Source organism: Dama dama, chromosome 16, assembly GCF_033118175.1.
Source record: "Dama dama isolate Ldn47 chromosome 16, ASM3311817v1, whole genome shotgun sequence".
Taxonomy (NCBI): Eukaryota; Metazoa; Chordata; class Mammalia; order Artiodactyla; family Cervidae; genus Dama; species Dama dama.
Window position 1 is genome coordinate 10,709,749 of NC_083696.1, and position 21,066 is coordinate 10,730,814.

General features: G+C 38.2%; 2 protein-coding genes across 4 annotated transcripts in view; both read left to right on the forward strand.

The window, feature by feature from the left end:
- PTBP3 (polypyrimidine tract binding protein 3) overlaps positions 1-21,066 on the forward strand; it is an 87,743-nt gene that overhangs the window by 14,673 nt on the left and 52,004 nt on the right. The window contains exon 3 of one of the 3 annotated variants that reach the window (XM_061163413.1): positions 5,492-5,576. In XM_061163413.1, the coding sequence (XP_061019396.1) occupies positions 5,492-5,576 (85 nt within the window). Of the gene's footprint in view, positions 1-5,490; positions 5,577-21,066 lie in introns of those variants that run through there. The other 2 variants (XM_061163414.1, XM_061163415.1) reach the window with 2 other exon arrangements.
- On the forward strand, positions 5,492-16,989 carry LOC133071098 (immunoglobulin-binding protein 1-like). The gene is made up of 2 exons (XM_061163418.1): positions 5,492-5,567; positions 15,814-16,989. The coding sequence occupies exon 2, from the start codon at positions 15,814-15,816 to the stop codon at positions 16,831-16,833; it is 1,020 nt and encodes a 339-aa protein (XP_061019401.1). The 5' UTR covers positions 5,492-5,567; the 3' UTR covers positions 16,834-16,989.

Genomic DNA, 21,066 nt, shown 5'->3' on the forward strand with positions numbered 1-21,066 from the left:
GTGCTGTGCTTAGTTGCTCAGTCTTGTCCGACTCTTTGTGACTACACAGACTGTAGCCCACCAGGCTCCTCTGACCCTGGGGATTCTTCAGGCAAAAAGATTGGAGTAGGTTGCCATGCCCTCCTCCAGAGGAACTTCCCAACCCAGGGATCGAACCCAGGTCTCCTGCGTTGCAGGGCAGATTCTTCACTGTCTGAGCCACCAGGAAAGCCCCAGCAGAGAGTGACGTGGAGCAAAATATGCCACCCTTAAATAGGCCACTTTGGCGTGTTGATTATTTTGAATTAAAGTTACTTAAGGAACAGATGATGTAAGCACACTGACCCTGCTTTGTCTCCCTGGAAGCAGGAAATAAATCTTCCAAGTGAAAGTATCCTTACATTAGTACAAGGACGGTAGAAGTCATCTTTATCACCAGAGATAGGAAATTCAAGGCAGAGAAGGCTGATTAAGCCCCAGCCTCTTTGTTTTGTCAGATCTCCACAAATAATAGTTTTCTTTATCTAAAAGGCATAAAAACTGCATGCTTTGGTCACTTCTTGAAGTCTAATATCTTCATGAGTTCCTGTATGTATGAAATTAAATTTTGTTTTTCTCCCGTTTATCTGGTTTGTGTCAGTTTAATTTTTAGACCAGCCAAAGAACCTAGAAGAGAAGAAGGCAAACATTTACTCCCTTACAAGACACTCATTTTACCTAGGTCTGCATTGCTTTTCCTTGACTATAATGGAAAATTAGTTTTCAGACCCTCAGGATATAAATATTAAGCATAATTTTCAGAAATACTTCTTGGTTTTTGTGAAGTAGTCTGTTAATTACAGGCAGTGATTTACGCCCCCCCCCCCCCCCCCCCCCCGGAAAAAGAATTGATGTCAAGGAAAGAATAGTTGTTTAGTGAACTGATTGTGTTTTTGTCACTTTTTACAAAGCTTACAAAGTAATATGACTTGGGATTTGAGCTTTATAATGTTTTAAAACCTTTATTTTCTATGATTTGAAAATGAATCTTTGGGAGCAAAAAAGCTTAGCTAGTAAATTTTGATAATCAGAATATTTTTTATGACTGCATTTTCAAATGTAAGCTCTTTTTGCTATCTTTATCTTTTATCATATCTGGAAATTATTAGGGTCAAAAGTTATCAGTTTTTTAAAGTGTCAAAATTATTTGAGATGCATGTTGTTTATTCTGTAAAAGGAATGGTAACCCCATCTCTGCTATTTTCAAGTATAAAACTTTAGGATCAAATACTTTTTCTTATTGTATAATAAGACATAAAAATAGACATTCCAGCATTTCACTGGATCCTATATGGTTTGCTTTACTTATGCATTATTTTAGGCTACTCTTTTTTAAAATTCTTGTTACTATTGGAAGATCTAGTAGAATTATCAAACTTAAATGCTTTTATTTTGAAGACTAATGTTCACCATTTCCTTGTTTTAGTTTATATTTTGTGTAGAATCATGAGATATAACAGTTAAGATGTTGCATTAATTTACTTAATATGCCATATAAATTTATCTGTTTTTAAATATTTGACTAGTAGATCACGTTTTTGGACTGAATTTTCTTTTACAGTTAGAAATCTAAATGGTGATTTAGAAGTGAAGTTTTAAGAAATCTTTTAAATGAATAGTTTTATTATATTTGCTCTACTGATTCATCATTCATTCATGAAAGGAATTAGGCCAACAGTCAAGTTAAGGAATAGGCTTCCCTGGTGGCTCAGATGGTATAGAATCTGCCTGCAATGTGGGAGACACAGGTTCGATTCCTGGGTCGGGAAGATCCCCTGGAGAAGGAAATGGCAACCCACTCCAGTGTTCTTGCCTGGACATAGAGGAGCCTGGTGCACTGCAGTTCACGGGGTCACAGAGCCAGACATGATTTAGCGACTAAACTACAAAACAGCAATTCTGTGTAACTACAGACAACAACTCTGTGTTAAGCATACTTGATTGCTCTGGAGGCTGATCTTAAAATTCATTCTCCAACCCCTCCAGGCGTGTCGTGAGCCTTGCCTCTAACACTGTCTGGTGACTCAAAGGCCCTCAAGTTTTAAAAAAAAAAGACACTTTCTCAGGTATAACTTTACCAGTGGTTTAGAGATTACCTCCCAAGAGAGGGCAAAAACTAGACCTCTCTTTGAATAAGGTTAGATTCTTTACTACACAGACTGTGAGCCAAACTGTAATATTAAAATTGTGGTGGTCATGTGCCAATTCCAACAATATTTGAAAAACCCCTTTAAAAGTAGCCCAGCTGGTGAAGAATCCACCTGAAATACAGGAGACTCCAATTTGATTTCCGGATTGGGAAGATCCGCTGGAAAAGGGATAGGCTACACACAGCAGTATTCTTGGGCTTCCCTGGTGGCTTAGCTGATAAAGAATCCTCCTGCAGTGTGGGAGACCTGGGTTCGATCCCTAGGTTGGGAAGGTCCTCTGGAGAAGGGAATGGCTACCCATTCCAGTATTCTGGCCTGGAGAATTCCATGGACTATATAGTCCATGGGGTTGCACAGATTCGGACACTACTGAGCGACTTTGACTTTTATTATAGAAGTACAAATGCATCTTGTAGTATACTAGTAACTTGAAGTTACTCTGTATTGTTAAGCAGAAGTTTGAGATCTCTTACAGTTTTATCTTCATTCAAAAAGAAAAGATTGTCTCTTACTTCTGAATATTTATTCTATGGATAGAATATAAAATACAGAAAATACTGTATTCTAAATGCAGCATAATTTTTGGGATCAATAAATTACATGCGATGCTAATATTGAGTAGTAGGGAAATAGTAGGCAATTGTAGAATTTAAGAATTCATTAAATTATAATGGAGACTAACAATGTGACAAAAGCTTATCAGTTAAAAAGATTACAGAGGAACATAGATTGATATTATAACTTTGTACAGTGTGTATTAGGATAACACAACTATGAAAATGATCTAGCTAATTAACATCTAAATATTTTCCTGATATAATTGGATAAGTAGGCAAAAATGTTTAAATGAAGATGGTTACAGTGAAAAATTTGACCTCCTGTTTTTTTTCTAAACAGATATCATCAGTGTGCTGAAGGAAAGTTCTAATGCCTCATTGTTTATTCTTCTTATGTCCTATTCTTGCCATCCCATGGACTGTAGCCCTCCAGGCTCCTCTGTCCATGGGATTCTCCAGGCAAGAATACTGGAGTGGTTGGCCATGTCCTTTTCCAGGGGATCTTCCTGACCCAGGGTTTGAACCCGGGTCTCCTGCACTTCAGGCAGGTTCTTTACCGACTGAGCTACCAGGGAAGCCCCTCTTATTCTCAAAGGTTAATCATAAATGGAACTTTATTAAATCTCTTTTGTAGTCCTTTCCATTTTGATTTTGTCAAAATCCAGTCTTTTATCAATTTATCTGACAGAGGGAATTTACTTTTTGTTGGTATCAAAAAGTTTGCATTTCTTTTTAAAACTTTAGAAAGTTTCCTTTATTGAAAGAATATTTTTACGTTTAGGAGATTATACTAATTACATTGTGTACGTATAACTAGATCTCCCCCATGGCTCAGCGGTAAAGAATCCACCTGCCAAGCAGGAGACATGGGTTTGATTCCTGGGTCGGGAGGATCAGGAAATTTCTCTTCCACTGTCGGGGGCCGGGTTTTGATCTTTGGTCAGAGAACTAAGATCTCACAAGTGGTGACGTGTGGCCAAAAACATTGACCGAGAGCTGAACAAATTACCATTTGAAATAGGTTGGTTTTAAATTTATACATGTTGTTTATTGTCCTTCCTATATATAAATGTTTTAATCTTGGTAATAGACCTCATGATGACAATGAAAAGGCTAGTCCCACTCACTTATCTTTTAGCTTTGATAGTTCAACTTTGAAATTGGTCAAGCTCTTACCTGAAAAAGAGTCTAAATTACTTAAAAGAGTAGTTCTTTTAAGAAATAATACACAGTAAAGACCATTTAAGGAATAATGGATGAAAAGTCACTTATTTAAAGGATTTGGCCAATATAGAAATAAATTACATCTTTTTGTTCAACTTTTAATATACGTATATATGTATATACCATATATCATGAAAAAGTATATATATATGTATGAAAAAGTCAAGGAGTGCTGCACAAGTTATTCACATGCAAATGCTTAAAAATATACTACAAAAACTTAACATGCTTAATATACCAATTGTATTTAAAATACACTAAATATACTTAAAAGTATACTGCAAAAATAATAATCAGGATACAGCCCCTGAATGTGGTTTTTGGTACTTCAGACATGACATCTCAGAGGGGAGAGATCTGTGAGAGCGGCCTTAGCAGCGGCTTACGGGCGGCGCGCTACTGTTGGGCAGCTCGGCCGACCGGTAAAGCTGGGAGGTCCCGGCCGGGGGCGCCGGGTGGAGACATGATTGCAATGCGGGCCTTAGGATTTGAGCCAAAGAAAGAAGAAATTTAAAAGATGATAGCTGAAACTGACAAAGAAGGAATTGGCACCGTTAGTTTTGAAGAATTTTTTGCCATAATGAGTGTAAAAATGAGTGAAAAGGATGAAAAAGAAGAAATACTGAAGGCTTTCAAATTATTTGATGATGATGATACAGGAAGTATATCACTGAACAATATCAAGAGGGTTGCTAAGGAACCAGGGGAAAATTTAACAGATGATGAACTTCAGGAAATGCTTGATGAGGCTGATCATGATGGGGATGCAGAAATAAACAAGGAAGAATTTTTGAAAATGATGCAAAAGACCACTCTTTATTAATACTGTCTTTTGTGCCTTCTGGAAAGTTGTTAATAAGTTTGTATTTGTTGTAAGTTCCATAATAGCTGAATGTATTCATTTTCAGTGTTTAAGTTTATATGCATAAACTGGTCTCTTGATGTCTAATCTATGTGAGCAGTTACATGTTGCTACCAGTATGTTGTTAAATCTACAACGTCAAGAAATAAAATGTAGTGACTTCCTTAAACTCTGAATCTGATGAACAGTATTAATTAACAGTATTAATTACAAGTGCTGTTTTTAGAGCCCCAGGTTCTAAAACTTAGATTTGGAAATTGGCCCCACATCATAAGCCAGTCATTACTTCCCCTATTATTTTCCTTTTGTGCAACTCTAAAAATAAACATTTGCTTTTTAACTGATTCTTCAGATATGTAAAGTCTTAAATAAAACTGTCTGGAAGCTTCAAAAAAAAAAAAATCTCAGAGGGTTTGATCAAAAAAGGTTATGGGATTATGTTCCCAATTATGTGATGGCAGTTCTGTTTTTTATCATTAACAGCCATGTAGATGTGTGATAATTTTCCTTTACTGTTCTCTTCCAACCTTTAGATGTTATGGTTCTTGAGGTGTTCTCCTTAAATGCCGTGATATCAGATTTAAGTAATAGTACTAGCTTTTAATATTTTTTAGTAGTAAATTTATGGATCATTATCAGAGACTCATTTTTATTAACAGAATATTGCTCTTGCTTTTCAGCGGGGGTCTGATGAGCTTCTTTCTTCTGGCATCATTAACGGACCTTTTACCATGAACAATTCCACTCCTTCTGCAGGTGTGTATGGTGAGTTTTCATTTTTTTTTTTTTTTTCAAAATTTGAGAATTTTCTTCCCTGGGTTTCAAACATTTCTTCCACAGTGTTCTTATTTTGCTCATCTTATAACATCAAGTGCTACTATTTATAACAAAAACTAAAATTTGTGGCAGTGAAGTTCATATAGATGAAGTTACTAGTTACAGCACTCTTAAATTTTAAGGATTAATTTGGATCTAATTTGATAATTCCTTTTTTGACTGACATTCTTTGTTAACATAATTGTGATAAATTATCAGTAAGTTGGTGATCTAGAACTATTGAGTAAAATAGCTAGATTTAAAAGCTTGCATTGAATGATGATTGCATTAGAAGTATTAAAACTAAATTAAAAATTTATAAGCTCACATGATTTTAAAACTAAATGTTCTTGAAATTTGAGGACTGTAAAATGAATTGGAGGAGTGAAGTACTGAAGAGATAGCAAGGGGGTTACGAGGCTATTGCTGCACAGGAAATCCTGGTAAGGGAGGAAAATTTGTACTGTAGCAGTAGCAGTTGTGATGGAGAGAATTAGAGAACTTAGAGGTGAAACTGATGGTAATTGGTGATTAGTTGAATATTTGAATAAGGAATTCCATTGATGATTTTCAGATTTTAGATTTGGATAATTGTGTAGCTGAATTGTAGTGCCTTCATTTATATTAGAAAATACAGAAAGAATAGGGTTGGACAACATAGCATGTTCAGATTTCATATATTGATTTGAAGTTCCTCTGGGAACATCCAGATGGAAGTGTCAGGTAGGTAGTGGGTTCTTCTGGTTTCAGCATCATAAAGAGAAATTTGGAAATCAGTATCATACTCACTTAACCATGGAAGCCCTGAGAGTAGAGAGTCTCAGAAAAGGTGAGATTTTTTTATCCAAATGTTTTTGGAGTTCTAGGAAGTTAGAGAATGAGTGGACTTCACCTTCTAGATGCTGGTGTCTGGAAGAATGGACAACCTTTACGTGGGAACCCCTGTAAGAGATGTGACAGTCAAGATGAAAGATGAGAAGAGACGTCAGTGAAGAGACCAGGAGTGTATGAGCATTGCTCAGCCATGGAACAATACTCTACAAGATGTGTTGGTGGGGCAGAGCAGGGGGTTTGTTCTTGTGGAAGTGTGAACAGTAGATAATAGGAGGAGACTAAAAGCTCTCTCAAACCTGACTTGGCTTCAGAATCATCTGAGTGTTAAAGCACAGTTGCAGAGTCCATCCTCAGAATTGCTGGGCCAGTAGATCCGGGATGGGTCCTGATAATTTTGCATTTCCACAAGTTCCCAGGAATGATAATGCTGACATTTGAGGAGCCATACTTAAAGAGAATTACTGAATGAAGGAAATAACTAGAATTTGAAGTTCTGAAATCTGATTATCCTCTTGATCTGTTAGATTTTTTAAGGAAAACTTGGCTCTTACTCCTAGAGCTATGGTACATCTAGGGTGGGGCCCATGTATTTGCTTTTAACTTTAAAACTGAGGTCAATTTGTTTGGTCATATTTACAAACTACTGGAACAGATGACCAGAAAGACTGACATCTTGATTGATTGATTGATTACTTAGGAAAAGAAAGATGTATGAGCTGTGAGTTTATCTGGCAGCATAGTCCGCTGTGTTTTATCTTTATGTTTTGAATTCCTTCTTGTATCCCATTTCATTCTAGGTTCAGTGTTTTTAGGTTGACAGTTATTTTCTCTTAGTACTTTGCAGGTACTATTTTATTATTCTTTTAGCCTCTGTTGTTGAGAAGCCTTTGTCAGCCTTCGTTATTATTGTGTAGATAGAATTAATTCTCTGTAGTTGTTTTAACATTTTTCTCTTTAATTTTGTTCTGTGCCTCTAGCTATGTCTAGGTGTGGATCGCTGGTTCTCTGAGGGTTCACTAAAATAGCTTGGGAAGCTTTGAAGAAAATACAGATACCTTGACCTACTCCACACCAATTCTAAAATTGCTGGTTGGGGAAGGAGAGGCCTAGGTACTGTTTTTAAAGCTTCTTAGCTGACACATGTAAGGTACAGCCGGGGTTGAAGACCATTGCTGCAGACTTACTTTCATTTATCCTGCTTAGTAGTGACCCCAACTTTCCAAAGAATTGCCTCCTTCTGGAACTCCAGTTAGACATGTTTTGGGCCACCTCATTTAGTTCTGCATTTGTTTTGACCTCTTAGATTCATTGTCACCACTTTCCCCTTAAAGTCCTGTATTTTGGATAATTTCCTTGAAATGGTTTTCTGATTCACTCATTGTTCAGCTTTGTCTAATATGCTTTTTAATCCTTCTGTTGAGTATTTGATTTCAAGGCATATATTTTTCATTTTTCTATGTCTATTTGACTCATTTTTTAAAGACCATCTAGTTGGGTTTTTTTTAATATTGTGTTCTTATGGTTTCTGTTGTTTTTTCCTCTAATTTTTAAATTATTTAAAACAATTTTTATAGTCTCAGATTTTACAATTATGGAGTTGTTAGGGGTTCTAATATTCCTGGGTTTTGTATCAGCTAATGTTTGCTTATGGTATATTATTTTTACTTGATTCATAATTTTTGGTTATGAGATAAACGTCAACTAAATTATTTTTTTCCTTCTGTGAGAATCTTTTGTGTTTGCTCTGCCAGAGTTGCTAGGGTAGAAATGGCAACCCACTCCAGCATTCTTGCCTGGAAAATTCCATGGACGGAGGAGCCTGGTGGGCTATAGTACAAGGAGTCGTACAGAGTCAGACACAACTGAGCATGCGCATATGCATAGTATAGTTCTGCTAACATATCCTAATGTATATGTTAATATATTGCTTTGGGGATTCATATCAGAAGAGAAGAGAAAATAAAAATCTGGATATTTACATCTCTCCTTTCAGATCTCTGAACAGACATATACTTCCTTGTTCAATACCTGTGGTAGATGGAAAATTTCTAAATTTAATATGCCTTGTACTAAAAGGGGGCCTCCTAAGGGGCTGGCCTGTTGGTACCTAGAAATTTTACTTCTATTTTTTAGGTCACCTATACATTAAAAATACTTTTGTAATACTTGATTCAATATTTGCAATTCTCAAAACTTCAAAAACTAAAGATTATGTTACTCTTAGTTCTTGACTCCTTTGAATAAATGTTATTGGAAAGTTTCTAAGGCTCATTTAAAGAGTTTAATCCCATTGTAAGATAGTTAAGTAGTTCTTCAAAGACACAAATAATTTTAAAAATCACATTAATAATGGGTTGCTAAAAGAAAGCCATGTGTATTACTATGTTGAAAGATCTTTTTGTATTCAGTACAGTCTTCATCACAAAATTTTTGTAGTTTCAGTTTAGTTCAGTCACTCAGTCATGTCCAACTCTTTGCGACCCCATGGACTGCAGCACACCTGGCCTCCCTGTCCATCACCAACTCCCAGAATATACTCAAACTCATGTCCATCAAGTCGGTGATGCCATCCAGCCATCTCATCCTCTGTCGTCCCCTTCTCCTCCCACCTTCAATCTTTTTCAATCTTTCCCAGCATCAAGGTCTTTTCAAATGAGTCAGTTCTTTGCATCAAGTGGCCAAAGTATTGGGAGTTTCAGCTTCAGCATCCAGAAGACTCTCAAGAGTCTTCTCCAACACCACAGTTCAAAAGCATCAATTCTTCGTCACTCAGCTTTCTTTATAGTCCACAACTCTCACATCCATACATGACCACTGGAAAAACCATAGCCTTGACTAGACGGACCTTTGTTGGCAAAGTAATGTCTCTGCTTTTTAATATGCTGTCTAGGTTGGTCATAACTTTTCTTCCAAGGAACAAGCATCTTTTAATTTCATGGCTGCAGTCACCATCTGCAGTGATTTTGGAGCCCAAGAAAATAAAGTCTCATTGTTTCCACTGTTTCCCTGTCTACTTGTCATGAAGTGATGGAACCAGATGCCGTGATCTTAGTTTTCTAAATGTTGAGTTTTAAACCAACTTTTTCACTCTCCTTTTTCACTTTCATCAAGAGGCTCTTTAGTTCTTTGCTTTCTGCCGTAAGGGTGGTGTCATCTGCATATCTGAGGTTATTGATATTTCTCCCGGAAATCTTGATTCCAGCTTGTGCTTCCTCCAGCCCAGCGTTTCTCATGATGTACTCTGCATATAAGTTAAAGAAGCAGGGTGACAATATACAGCCTTAACATACTCCTTTTCCTATTAGGAACCAGTCTGTTCCATGTCCAGTTCTAACTGTTGCTTCCTGACCTGCATACAGATTTCTGAAGAGGCAGGTCAGGTGGTCTGGTATTCCCATCTCTTTAAGAAACACAGTTTGTTGTGATCCACACAGTGAAAAGCTTTGAATAGTTAATAAAGCAGAAATATATGTTTTTCTGGAACTCTCTTGCTTTTTCGATGATGCAGCGGATGTTGGCAATTTGATCTCTGGTTCTTCTGCCTTTTTTAAAACCAGCTTGCATATCTGGAAGTTCATGGTTCATGTACTCTTGAAGCCTGGCTTGGAGAATTTTGAGCATTACTTTGCTAGTGTGTGAGATGAGTGCAATTGTGCAGTAGTTTGAGCACTCTTTGGCATTGCCTTTCTTTGGGATTGTAATGAAAACTGACCTTTTCCAGTCCTGTGGTCACTGCTGAGTTGTCCAAATTTGCTGGTCATATTGAGTTCAGCATTTCACAGCAGCATCTTTTAGGATTTGAAGTAGCTCAACTGGAATTCCATCACCTCCACTAGCTTTGTTTGTAGTGATGCTTCCTAAGGCCCACTTGACTTCACATTCCAGGATGTCCAGCTCTGTAGACAAATGTTTTACACTTGTTTACGTAAATCATATGCTTTGCCTTCTCAGTGTAATCTTAGGAATGATGGCAGAGACTATTTATTGTGTACCCAAATACTTTCTATTTTTTCAAGCAACAGAGCCCTAATATTTATCAGGGCATGTTGTCTCCCAGATTAAATGACTACTTTTCTAGTCTTCCTTATAGCTAGGTGTGCTCATGTGATTGAGTGCTGTTAACAAGATATAAGTGGAAGTGTTACATTTCTACATGGGTTTTCCTCTTTTTATCTTTCTGCCTATAGGAGTGCTAGCTTCCATCTGTGAGAAAAATGCTCCAGAAATCTGCCTTTGAGTTTATTGCTGAATATTAAGCCACACATGCCTGACCAGTAGGGATGGTATTTCAGCTCTACCATAAAGACTGTTCTAAACCCACCCTAAAAAGACTTAAAATTAAGCAAGCTATAAAACAGTTACCTGATCTGAAAGTAAGTTTTTTCCAGAAAGGAGTCTGGCGCTTTAAAGGAATGAAACAAATGCTAGTGCTCACAGTGTTGAGCATTCAGCCAAAAATTGCCAGACATGGAGTGAACCACAGAATTGTGACCCATAGCTAGAAGAAAAATCAGTCAACAGAAACAGGTTTAAAAAATGACAGATGATGAGCAGATTTGGACTTTGGAACAGTTACTAAAGTATGTGAAAGGATTTAAAGGAAAATATCAACAAGGAGAAAATAAAAATCAAATGGAACTTCTAGAGATAAAAATGTAGCATCTGAAAAGAAACAGGCGTGGCTTTACCAGCACTAATATTCTGTAAAAGAAATCATCAGCGAGTTTAAAGTCAACAGTAGAAACTAAACACAGACCAAAAAAAAAACAAAAAACTGAAAAACAGAGCCTTATCAACCTGTAGAACAAAGTAAAGTGGTTCTAAACATATGTATATTTGAAGTCACGGGAAAAAAGATGGGGATTGGGAAACAAATATGTCTAAAGAAATTATGACTGAAAATATTCCAAATTTGGTGGAAACTGTAAACCCACACATCCAAGAAGTTCAATGAACCACAGGCAGGATAAACAGAGTGGAAACCACACCAAGGCTCATCGTAATCAAATTGCTGAAAACCAGGAATGCAGAACAAATCTTAAAAGTAGCCAGAGGAAAAAAAGTCACATTTTTCAGAGAAATAAAGATAAGAGTAACGAGAGTTCTTGCCCCCAAATGGTGCAACTCAGAAGACAGTGGAGAAACATCTTCAAAGTACTGAAGATAAATAACAATCACACTGAAATTTTATGTACAGTTAAAATATTTTTCAAAAATAAAAGCTAAAGCTTTTTTGAGGCACACAAAAGCCGAGAGCATTTGTTAGTAACAGACTTAAATTTTATGAAACGGGAAAGGAAATTCCTCAGACTTGAGGAAAATGATACCAGGTGGAAATTTGGGTCTACACAAAGTGGTAAATATGTGGATATGTGACTTTTCTTCCTCATGTTTTTGGTTAAGTTCAAAGATAATTGAGGGGTTCTGGGAAGCTGGTAGAGTAAGAAGCACCAGGAGTCTTTCTACCTAAGCGACAATTGGGCTGGCAGAATCTGCCTGTAACTAATTTGGAACTCTGGAGTCTTTTGAAGGCCTGCGAGTTCCAGGGGAAGACTTGGAAGGTAAATTGTGGTTAATTATGGTCAATTTTAGCTCTCAGCACAGTAGCAGCTACCATCCCTCACCCTCAGTCACATGGCAGGCAGCTGTGTGAGTTCCAGGGCAGCTTACAAATAGGAGCCAGGGTGGGCAGAAAGGATCTGGTCTGCCAGCTTCAAGGATCTGTGCTCTGGGTGCTCCTTCTGATCACATAGATGCGAAGAGGCAAGCAGCCATTGTTCTTGCATCCTCCCCCTTCTGTCAACACCCCTCACCCCCAGTGTATGTGACTTTCACAGGATTTGGTTGGTGTTTTCCACACCTTCCTCTCCTTCATTTTCCTTCCCCTGCACCCTTTTGGGAAGCAAATATTAAAGACTAGGACATTAAAAAAACAACTGCATCTACAGAGAGAATCAGAAGGTAATAGTGCATGCCCAGGAAAAGGCTCAGAAGACACTTGAGAAGGACTTAAATTTACACCTTAAGCTTATTCTTGGCATAGAGACAGTCCAAAAGAATCAGAAAAACAATAACAGACAAGAAAACCCTGAGAAAAGGGAAGAATCTGATTTCCAGCATTACCACAATGCGAAATTTGATGAAAAATATGAATATAAACATCAGAGAACCTTAATGTACTCCAGGTAAGATGAATTCGATGAGACCCACACTGAGACACATTTGAAACCAAATTTTTGGACGTCAGAGATAAAGACAGAATCCGCAAAGCATTAAGGGAGAATTGACTCATCACATGCAAGGGATCCTTAATAAGAATATGAGCAGATTTCTCTTCAGGAACTTGGACAAAAGTCAGTGGGCCAGTATATTCAAAGTTCTAAAAGAATGTAAGCGTTAACCAAGTATCCTGTGTTTGGTAAAAGTCCTTCAGAAGTGAGAGAGAAATTAAGACATTCCCAGATGACTAAAAACTGAAGAGGTTTATTGGTTAACTAGATCTGCCCTGCAAGAAATATTCAAAGGAGTCCCTTGGGGTGAAATGAAAAGACACTAGACAGTAGCTGAAAGCCTTTTGAGGCAATAAAGATCTCAGTGAATGCCATTGTAAAAGCCTATATCATTCAAACAATGGTTTGTAATCCACTTTTTCTTCTCTGCAGATTTAAGGGCCTAATGCACTTTTTTTAAAAATTATTAATCTAAAAGCTCTCAAGTGACCTGGTTTGTAGCTCCACATTTTGTTTTCTACATAATTTAGGAGACTGATAACATTTAAATGAATTGTTAGTTTGTTTTTCTGGGCACACATTGTTTAAAGATCTACTTTTGTGATAATAGTGGAAAGGGGTGGGGACAGATCTACAAAGGAGCAGAGTTTTTGTATGTTATTGAAGTTAAGCCGGACTAAATTCAAATTAGAGTGTTATAACTTTAGGATGTTAAAATAATCCCCATGGTAACCATAAAGAAAATAGCTATCTAATATGCTCAAAAAGAAATGAGAAAGAATACTTAGAGTAGACAGAATCTTAGAGAGAGAGAGTAGAATGGTGGTTGCTAGGGACTGGAAGAAGAGGGTTTACAGAGCTGCATTTAATGGATATAGAATTTCAGTTTTATCAACACAAGGTGAAAAGTGCTATGGAAATGAATGGTTGTGATAGTTGCACATTATGAATGTATTTAACATCACTAAATTCTGTGTTTAAAGATAGTGATTTTATGTGTATTATACCATAGTAAAAAAAATTTTTGATAAGAACTATAGAATGCTCTCTATGGAAAGCTCCATAACATACAAGTGATTAAAACAAGATGCAGAAAGGAAAAAAGGTAATTGATTATTTAAAGCAAGATAAAATTAATATAGTTGGGGGGTTGTAGCAAATGTGAAAAGTACAATATATGACAGTAATACAAAGGATATGTATGATAAGGGAAAGAGATGTATACCTTGAAAAGTTCTTACATAATACCTACATATTATAGTATTATTTTAAGGTAGACTGGGGTAAGTTAAAGAAACTTATTGTTGATTAAACTCCAGAGCAATCACTTAAAAAAACTAACGAAAAAAGTAAACATTATAATTGAAAACCAGAGGTTATCTACCATTTATGTGCATGTTTTATGTGTGACGTATTATGTTTTCTTGACAAATTGAACCCTTTACCATTATGAAGTGTCTTTCTTTATCCCTAGTGATATTCCTTTTCCTGAAGTCTACTTTGATGTTAGTACAGCCACTTTATCTTTCTTATGATTAGTGTTTACATATTTATCTTTTCTCATCTTTTTAGCTTTAACCTGAGATTTTTATATTTGAAATGAGTTTCTTATTCACACCGTATAATTGAATTTTGCTTTTATCTAGACCGTTGTAACTTCTGCCTTTCAATTGGAATCTTTATGCCATTTTCACTTAATACAGTTATTGATATGGTTGGATTTAAGTCTGTCATCTTGCTCTTTGTTTTCTATTTATATTCATTCTGTTTCTGCTTTGTGTCCTGTCTTTCTTTAGATTATTTTTTATATTCCATTTTATTTATCATTTATTACTTTGTATTCCATATATTTATTTATATTTCTTGATACATATATATATTTCACCTAATTATAGAGCTTCAGGATACATAAAGAATACTAACAACTAAACAAAGAAATAGAAAAGTCCACAATTAGAGCTGGAGATTTCAATACTCCTCTCTCAGTAATTGATAGCCCAATACATAAAAACTAGTAAGGATACAGAACAGGAGTTAGCAAATTCTCCTGTTGGCCAGATCCATTCCAGTTGCTCATTTTTGTATTGCCCATGAACTGAGACTGATTTTTACATTAAAAAATAAACTATATACCTCATATTATTCTGTTTAAAATTTTTTACTATAATTTTTTGACCCTATGGCACAGCATGTGGGATCTTAGTTCCTCAACCAAGGATTGAACTGGAGCCCCTTACCTTGAAAGCATGGAACCTTAACCAGTGGACCACTAGGGAAGTCCCTGATTTTTACACTTTAAATGGTAAAAAACACAAAGAATATTTTGTTGTGATTGTAAAACTTAACATGAAGTTAAATTTCATTGTCTATATATAAAGTTTTATTTGAACACAATTATACCCACTTGTTTACATATTACCTCTGGCTGCTTTCATTTTATAACTGCAGAGATGAATAGCTGGGTCAGAGCCTGTATGGCCCACAAAGTCTAAAATATTTATGTGACCCTTTAAAAGAAGTCTGTAGGTCCTCTAACACTGAAGTTTTCAGTACTCTCAACCAGCTTGACCTAATTGACATAATGGAATAGTCTCTCCAGCACCATCAGGATACATACTCAAGTACACATGAAGTGGTCTGCAAGGTAGACTATATGCTGGGTCCTTAAATAGGTCTCAGTTAAACATGAGTGCATTAAGGTATTAGAGTTGTATCAGAACTAGAAATTTTAAAAAATGATACTCAAATATTTGAGAAGAAATCTCCAATTGCTTAGAAAGAGAAAGTAATACAGGTATACATGTACATATATCCCCTTCTTCTTGAACCTCTCTCCCATCTCCCTCCCCACCCCACCCCTCCAAGTTGACACAGAGCCCCTGTTTGAGTTTCCTGAGAAATACAGCACATTCCCATTGGCTCCCTGTTTTGCATATGGTAATATAAGTTTCCTGTTACTCTCTCCATACATCTCACCCTCTCCTCCCTTATGTATCTATGTATACACATATATATGTCTACCAATGGCTGATTCATGTTGAGGTTTGACAGAAAACAACAAAATTCTGTAAAGCAATTATCCTTTAATTAAAAAATAAATTTGGGGTTCCTCCCTCCCTAAGATGGCAGCAGCCGAAGACGAGTTACTGCTCCCGCGGCTCCCCGAGGTGTTTGAAACCAGCAAGCAGCTTTTGGACGAAGTGGAAATCGCAACTGAACCCACCGGCTCCCGAATAATCCAAGATAAGGTGTTCAAGGGACTGGACCTCCTGAAGAAGGCTGCTGAAATGTTGTCGCAGCTCGACTTGTTCAGCCAAAATGACGATTTGGAGGAGATCGCATCCACCGACCTGAAGTACCTGATGGTGCCAGCATTTCAAGGAGCATTCGCCATGAAACAAGTCAGTCCCAGCAAGCGTCTAGATCATTTGCAGTGGGCTCGAGAACACTTTTTAAACTACTTAACTCAGTGCCAGTACTATCATGTGGCAAAGTTTGAGCTGCCCAAAACCAAGACCAACTCAGCTGAAAATAACACTGCTAATTCCTCCATGGCCTATCCTAGCATTGCTGATATGGCATCTCAGAGACAAGCCAAAAAAGAGAGATACAAGCAGAAGAAGGAGGTGGAGCATAGGTTGTCTGCACTGAAATCTGCTGTGGAAAGTGGTCAAGCAGATGATGAGCATGTTCGTGAATATTATCTCCTTCACCTTCGAAGGTGGATTGGTATCAGCTTAGAAGAGATTGAGAGCATTGACCAGGAGATAAAGATCTTGAGAGAAAAAGACTCCACAAACGAGGCATCAACTTCTCAGTCATCTCATCAGGACAGGCCTCCAATGAAACCGTTTGTTCTCACTCAGAACATAGCCCAAGCCAAAGTATTTGGAGCTGGTTATCCAAGTCTGGCATCTATGACAGTGAATGACTGGTATGAACAGCATCAGAAATTTGGAGCTTTACCAGATCAGGAAATAGCCAAGACAACGTCAGAGTTCAAAAGAGCAGCTCAGCAGCAAGAAGATCAGGAGCATGAGGAGGAAGAGGATGATGAACAGGCGGTCCGCAGAGCTCGGGAGTGGGATGACTGGAAGGACACCCATCCTAGAGGCTTTGGCAACCGGCAGAACATGGGTTAGCCTCCCCACAACAAGACAGGACAACAGGGGCTGACATCTTCCCTGCCAAGGACAATAGTGCTGTCTCCCCCTCGCTGGTCTTCTGCTCCAGCTGTGTACAACAAAGGCAGAGATGCTTAGTCTTGCTTAGCGTTCAATAAAATGTCAAGCAATGAAGTGTGTATTTGTACCCTAAATGATAAGCCAGAAATCTTGTTTTGGCATTAATCATTCTCATCATGGTATATTTTAATTTTCTTAAGTGGAAAGAAAAGAGGACTGAGAAATGGCTCTGTATAATCAATCAATGGTTGTATGAGTTATCTTTAAAAAAAAACAAGGTCCCTTCTATCACATGTGGCTGTGCAGAAAATAAATAAATAAATGAAACAATTTTTTAAAAAAGTAACACATAATCCATGGATTAAATAAGAAATCACAGGGAAATTAGAAGATATTTTGAAGTGAATTAAAAGGAAAACATGGCTTACTAAAGTTTATAGGATTCAGCCAGAGCTGTTCTTCAGAGAAAATTTACATCTTTAAATGTTCTATGAGAAAAGGAGAAAATGTTTAAAATGAATAAGCTTCTAAGTGTAGCATGAGAAGGACAAATTAAACCCCAAGTAAATAGAGGAATGAAAATATTAAATATGAAAAGAAAAGTTAATGATGAAGAAAATGAGGATTAATGAAAGCAGTAGCTGCTTTTTAATAGAGCAATAAAATTAATAAACTTCTAGGTAGACAGAAAAAGAAGGTAAGTTACCAGAATCAAGAAGGATCCTGTAGACATTAAAAAGGTACTTTTATGGACTGAATACTGGAGTGGATTGCCATGTCCTCCTCCAGGGGATCTTCCCGACCCAGGGATTGAACCTGTGTCTCTTCGGTCTCCTGCATTGGCAGCAGGGTTCTTTACCACTGGTGCCACCTGGGAAGACCTGGAGAAGTTATTTGAAATCCTAAAAGATAATGCTTTTAAACCGCTGCATTCAATATGCCAGCAAATTTGGAAAACTCGGCAGTGGCCACAGGAGTGGGAAAGGTCAGTTTTCATTTCAATCCCAGAGAAAGGCAATGCCAGAAAATTTTCAAACTACCACACAGTTGCACTCATCTCACGCATTAGCAAAGTAATGCTCAAAAGTCTCCAAGTCAGGCTTCAACAGTACATGAACTTCCAGATGTTCAAGCTGCATTTAGAAAAGGCAGAGGAACCAGAGAGCAAATTGCCGACATTCGCTGGATCATCAAAAAAACAAGAGTGAAGTTGCCCAGTTGTGTCCGATTCTTTGCGATCCCATGGACTGTGGCGTACCAGGCTCCTCCATCCATGGAATTTTCCAGGGAAGAGTACTGGAGTGGGTTGCCATTTCCTTCTCCAAGGGATCTTCCCGACCCAAGAATCGAACCCGGGTCTCCCGCACTTCAGGGAGACTCTTTAACGTCTGAGCCACCAGGAAAGCCCCAAAAGTTGTGTCTTGCCCCCCCTCCCTCCTGTTTCACCATTAATAGGAAGAGACTAAGTTAGGGCCCACTCTGTTTCTTGAAGGGCAAGGAAACCACCCTCATCACCAAATGGTTCTAACAGAAAGGGAAAGTGAAGTGAAAATGAAAGTCGCTCAGTCGTGTCCGACTCTCTGCGACCCCATGACTATACAGTCCATGGAATTCTCCAGGCCAAAATACTGGAGTGGGTAGCCTTTCCCTTCTCCAGGGGATCTTCCCAACCCAGAGATCGAACCCAGGTCTCCCACATGGAAGGTGGATTCTTTACCAGCTGAGCCACCAGGGAAACCTGTGTGGATAACAATGAACTATGGAAAATTCTTAAAAAAATGGGAATACCAGAAAACCTTACCTGCCTCCTGAGAAATCTGTATGCAGGTCAAGTAGCAACACTTAGAACTGGACATGAAATAATGGACTGGTTCCAAATTGGGAAAGGAGTACGTCAAGGCTGTATATTGTCATGCTGCTTATTTAACTTATATGCAGAGTACATCATGTGAAATGCCGGGCTGGATGAAGCACAAACTGGAGTCAAGATTGCTAGGAGAAATATCAATAACCTCAGGTATGTAGATGACGCCATCCTTATGGCAGAAAGCAGAGAGGAACAGAAGAGCCTCTTGATGAAAGTGAAAGAGGAGAGTGAAAAATCTGACCTAAAACTCAGCATTCAGAAAGCTAAGATCATGGCATCTGGTCCCATCACTTCATGGCAAATAGATGGGGAGACAGTGGAAACAGTGAGAGACTTTATTTTCTTGGGCTCCAAAATCACTGCACATGGTGACTGCAGCCATGAAATTAAAAGCCGCTTGCTCCTTGGAAGAAAAGCTATCACCAACCTAGTGAGTAAAGTCTCTCAGTCGTGTCCGACTCTTTGCGACCCTATGGAGTGTAGCCCACCAGGCTCCTCCGTCCATGGGATTTTCCAGGCAAGAGTACTGGAGTGGGTTGCCATTTCCTTCTCCAATGACCAACCTAGATAGCATATTAACAGAAGGTCCATCTAGTCAAAGCTGTGGTTTTTCCAGTGGTCATGTATGAATTTGAGAGTTGGACTATAGAGAAGAATTGATGCTTTTGAACTGTGGTGTTGGAGAAGACTCTTGAGAGTCCCTTGGACTACAAAGAGGTCAAAGCAGTCCATCCTAAAGGAAATCAGTCCTGAATATTCATTGGAATGACTGATGCTAAAGCTGAAGCGCCAATACTGGCCACCTGATGTGAAGAGCTGACTCATTAGAAAAGACCCTGATACTGGGAAAGACTGAAGGCAGGAGGAGAAGGGGACAACAGGATGAGATGGTTGGATGGCATCACCAACTCAATGGACATGAGCTTGAGCAAGCTCCGGGAGTTGGTGATGGACAGGGAAGCCTGGCGTGCTGCAGTCGATGAGGTCACAAAGAGTTAGACACAACAGAGTGACTGAACTGAACTGATGGGCTGAATGTTTGTATACCCCTAAAATTCATGTTTAAGCCCTTTTCCCCAGAGGGTTTGGAGATGGGCCCTTTGGAGTGGGGTTCACAAAGAGATTAGTGTCTTTATAAGAAGAGATACCAGAGAGCTTGCTTTTTCCCTCCACCCTGACAGGTGAGGACCATGTGAAAAGATGGCTGTCTATAAGGCAAGAATAGAGTCCTCACTAGAAAGTGACAGTGCTGACCCTTGATTTTGGACTTCTATTCTCCAAAACTGTGAGAAAGTAAATTTTTATTATTTAAATCACCCTGTCATATTTTGTCATGGTATCCTGACCAGGTTAAGATAGATCTCAGATGAAAATTATGAACAGTTTTAAGCCAGGAAATTTAGATGAAGTGGACAAATTGCTTGAAAAACATAAGTACAAAAGAAATAGAAAACTGGCTTCCCTGGTGGCTCAGACAGTAAAGAATCTGCCAGCATTGTTGGAGACCTGGCTTTGATCCCTGGGTTGGAAGGATCCCCTGGAGAAAGGAACGGCTACCTATTCCAGTATTATTGCCTTGGAGAATTCCATGGACGGAATAGGCGGGCTTCAGTCCATGATGTCGCAAAAGTCAAACACAACTTAGTGACTAACACACAAATAGCCCTATGTCTGTTTTAAAAATCAAATTGGTAATTTAAAAATTCAGGTGCAGTTTACTTTTTTGTGGTCATATGAGTCATTTGTCAAAGGTTGTCAAACTCTGCATTTAAAATATAGATGGGTTTTACCATATCTAAAATCTGCCCTAATAAAGTTAAATTTTAAAAAAGATCCGTATTTCTAGGATAGTTTTTCTCGTAGATCCGTTCACTTTTGAGATGGGAATATGTGAATTTTTTAAAAACCTCCTCCACTTTTCTCTTTGGAACATGATTAATACATAGTAGCCATTCAGTTCTGTTCAGTTCTGTCACTCAGTCGTTTCCTCTCTTTGTGACCCCATGAATCGCAGCACGCCAGGCCTCCCTGTCCATCACCAATTCCCGGAATCCACCCAGACCCATGTCCATCGAGTCGGTGATGCCATCCAACCATCTCATCCTCCATCGTCCCCTTCTTCTCCTGCCTTCAATCTTTCTCAGCATCAGGGTTTTTTCCAGCTGGTCAGCTCTTCATATCAGGTGGCCAAAGTATTGGGAGTTTCAGCTTCAACATCAGTCCTTCCAATGAACACCCAGGACTGATCTCCTTTAAAATGGACTGGTTGGATCTCCTTGCAGTCCAAGGGACTCTCAAGAGTCTTCTCCAACATCACAGTTCAA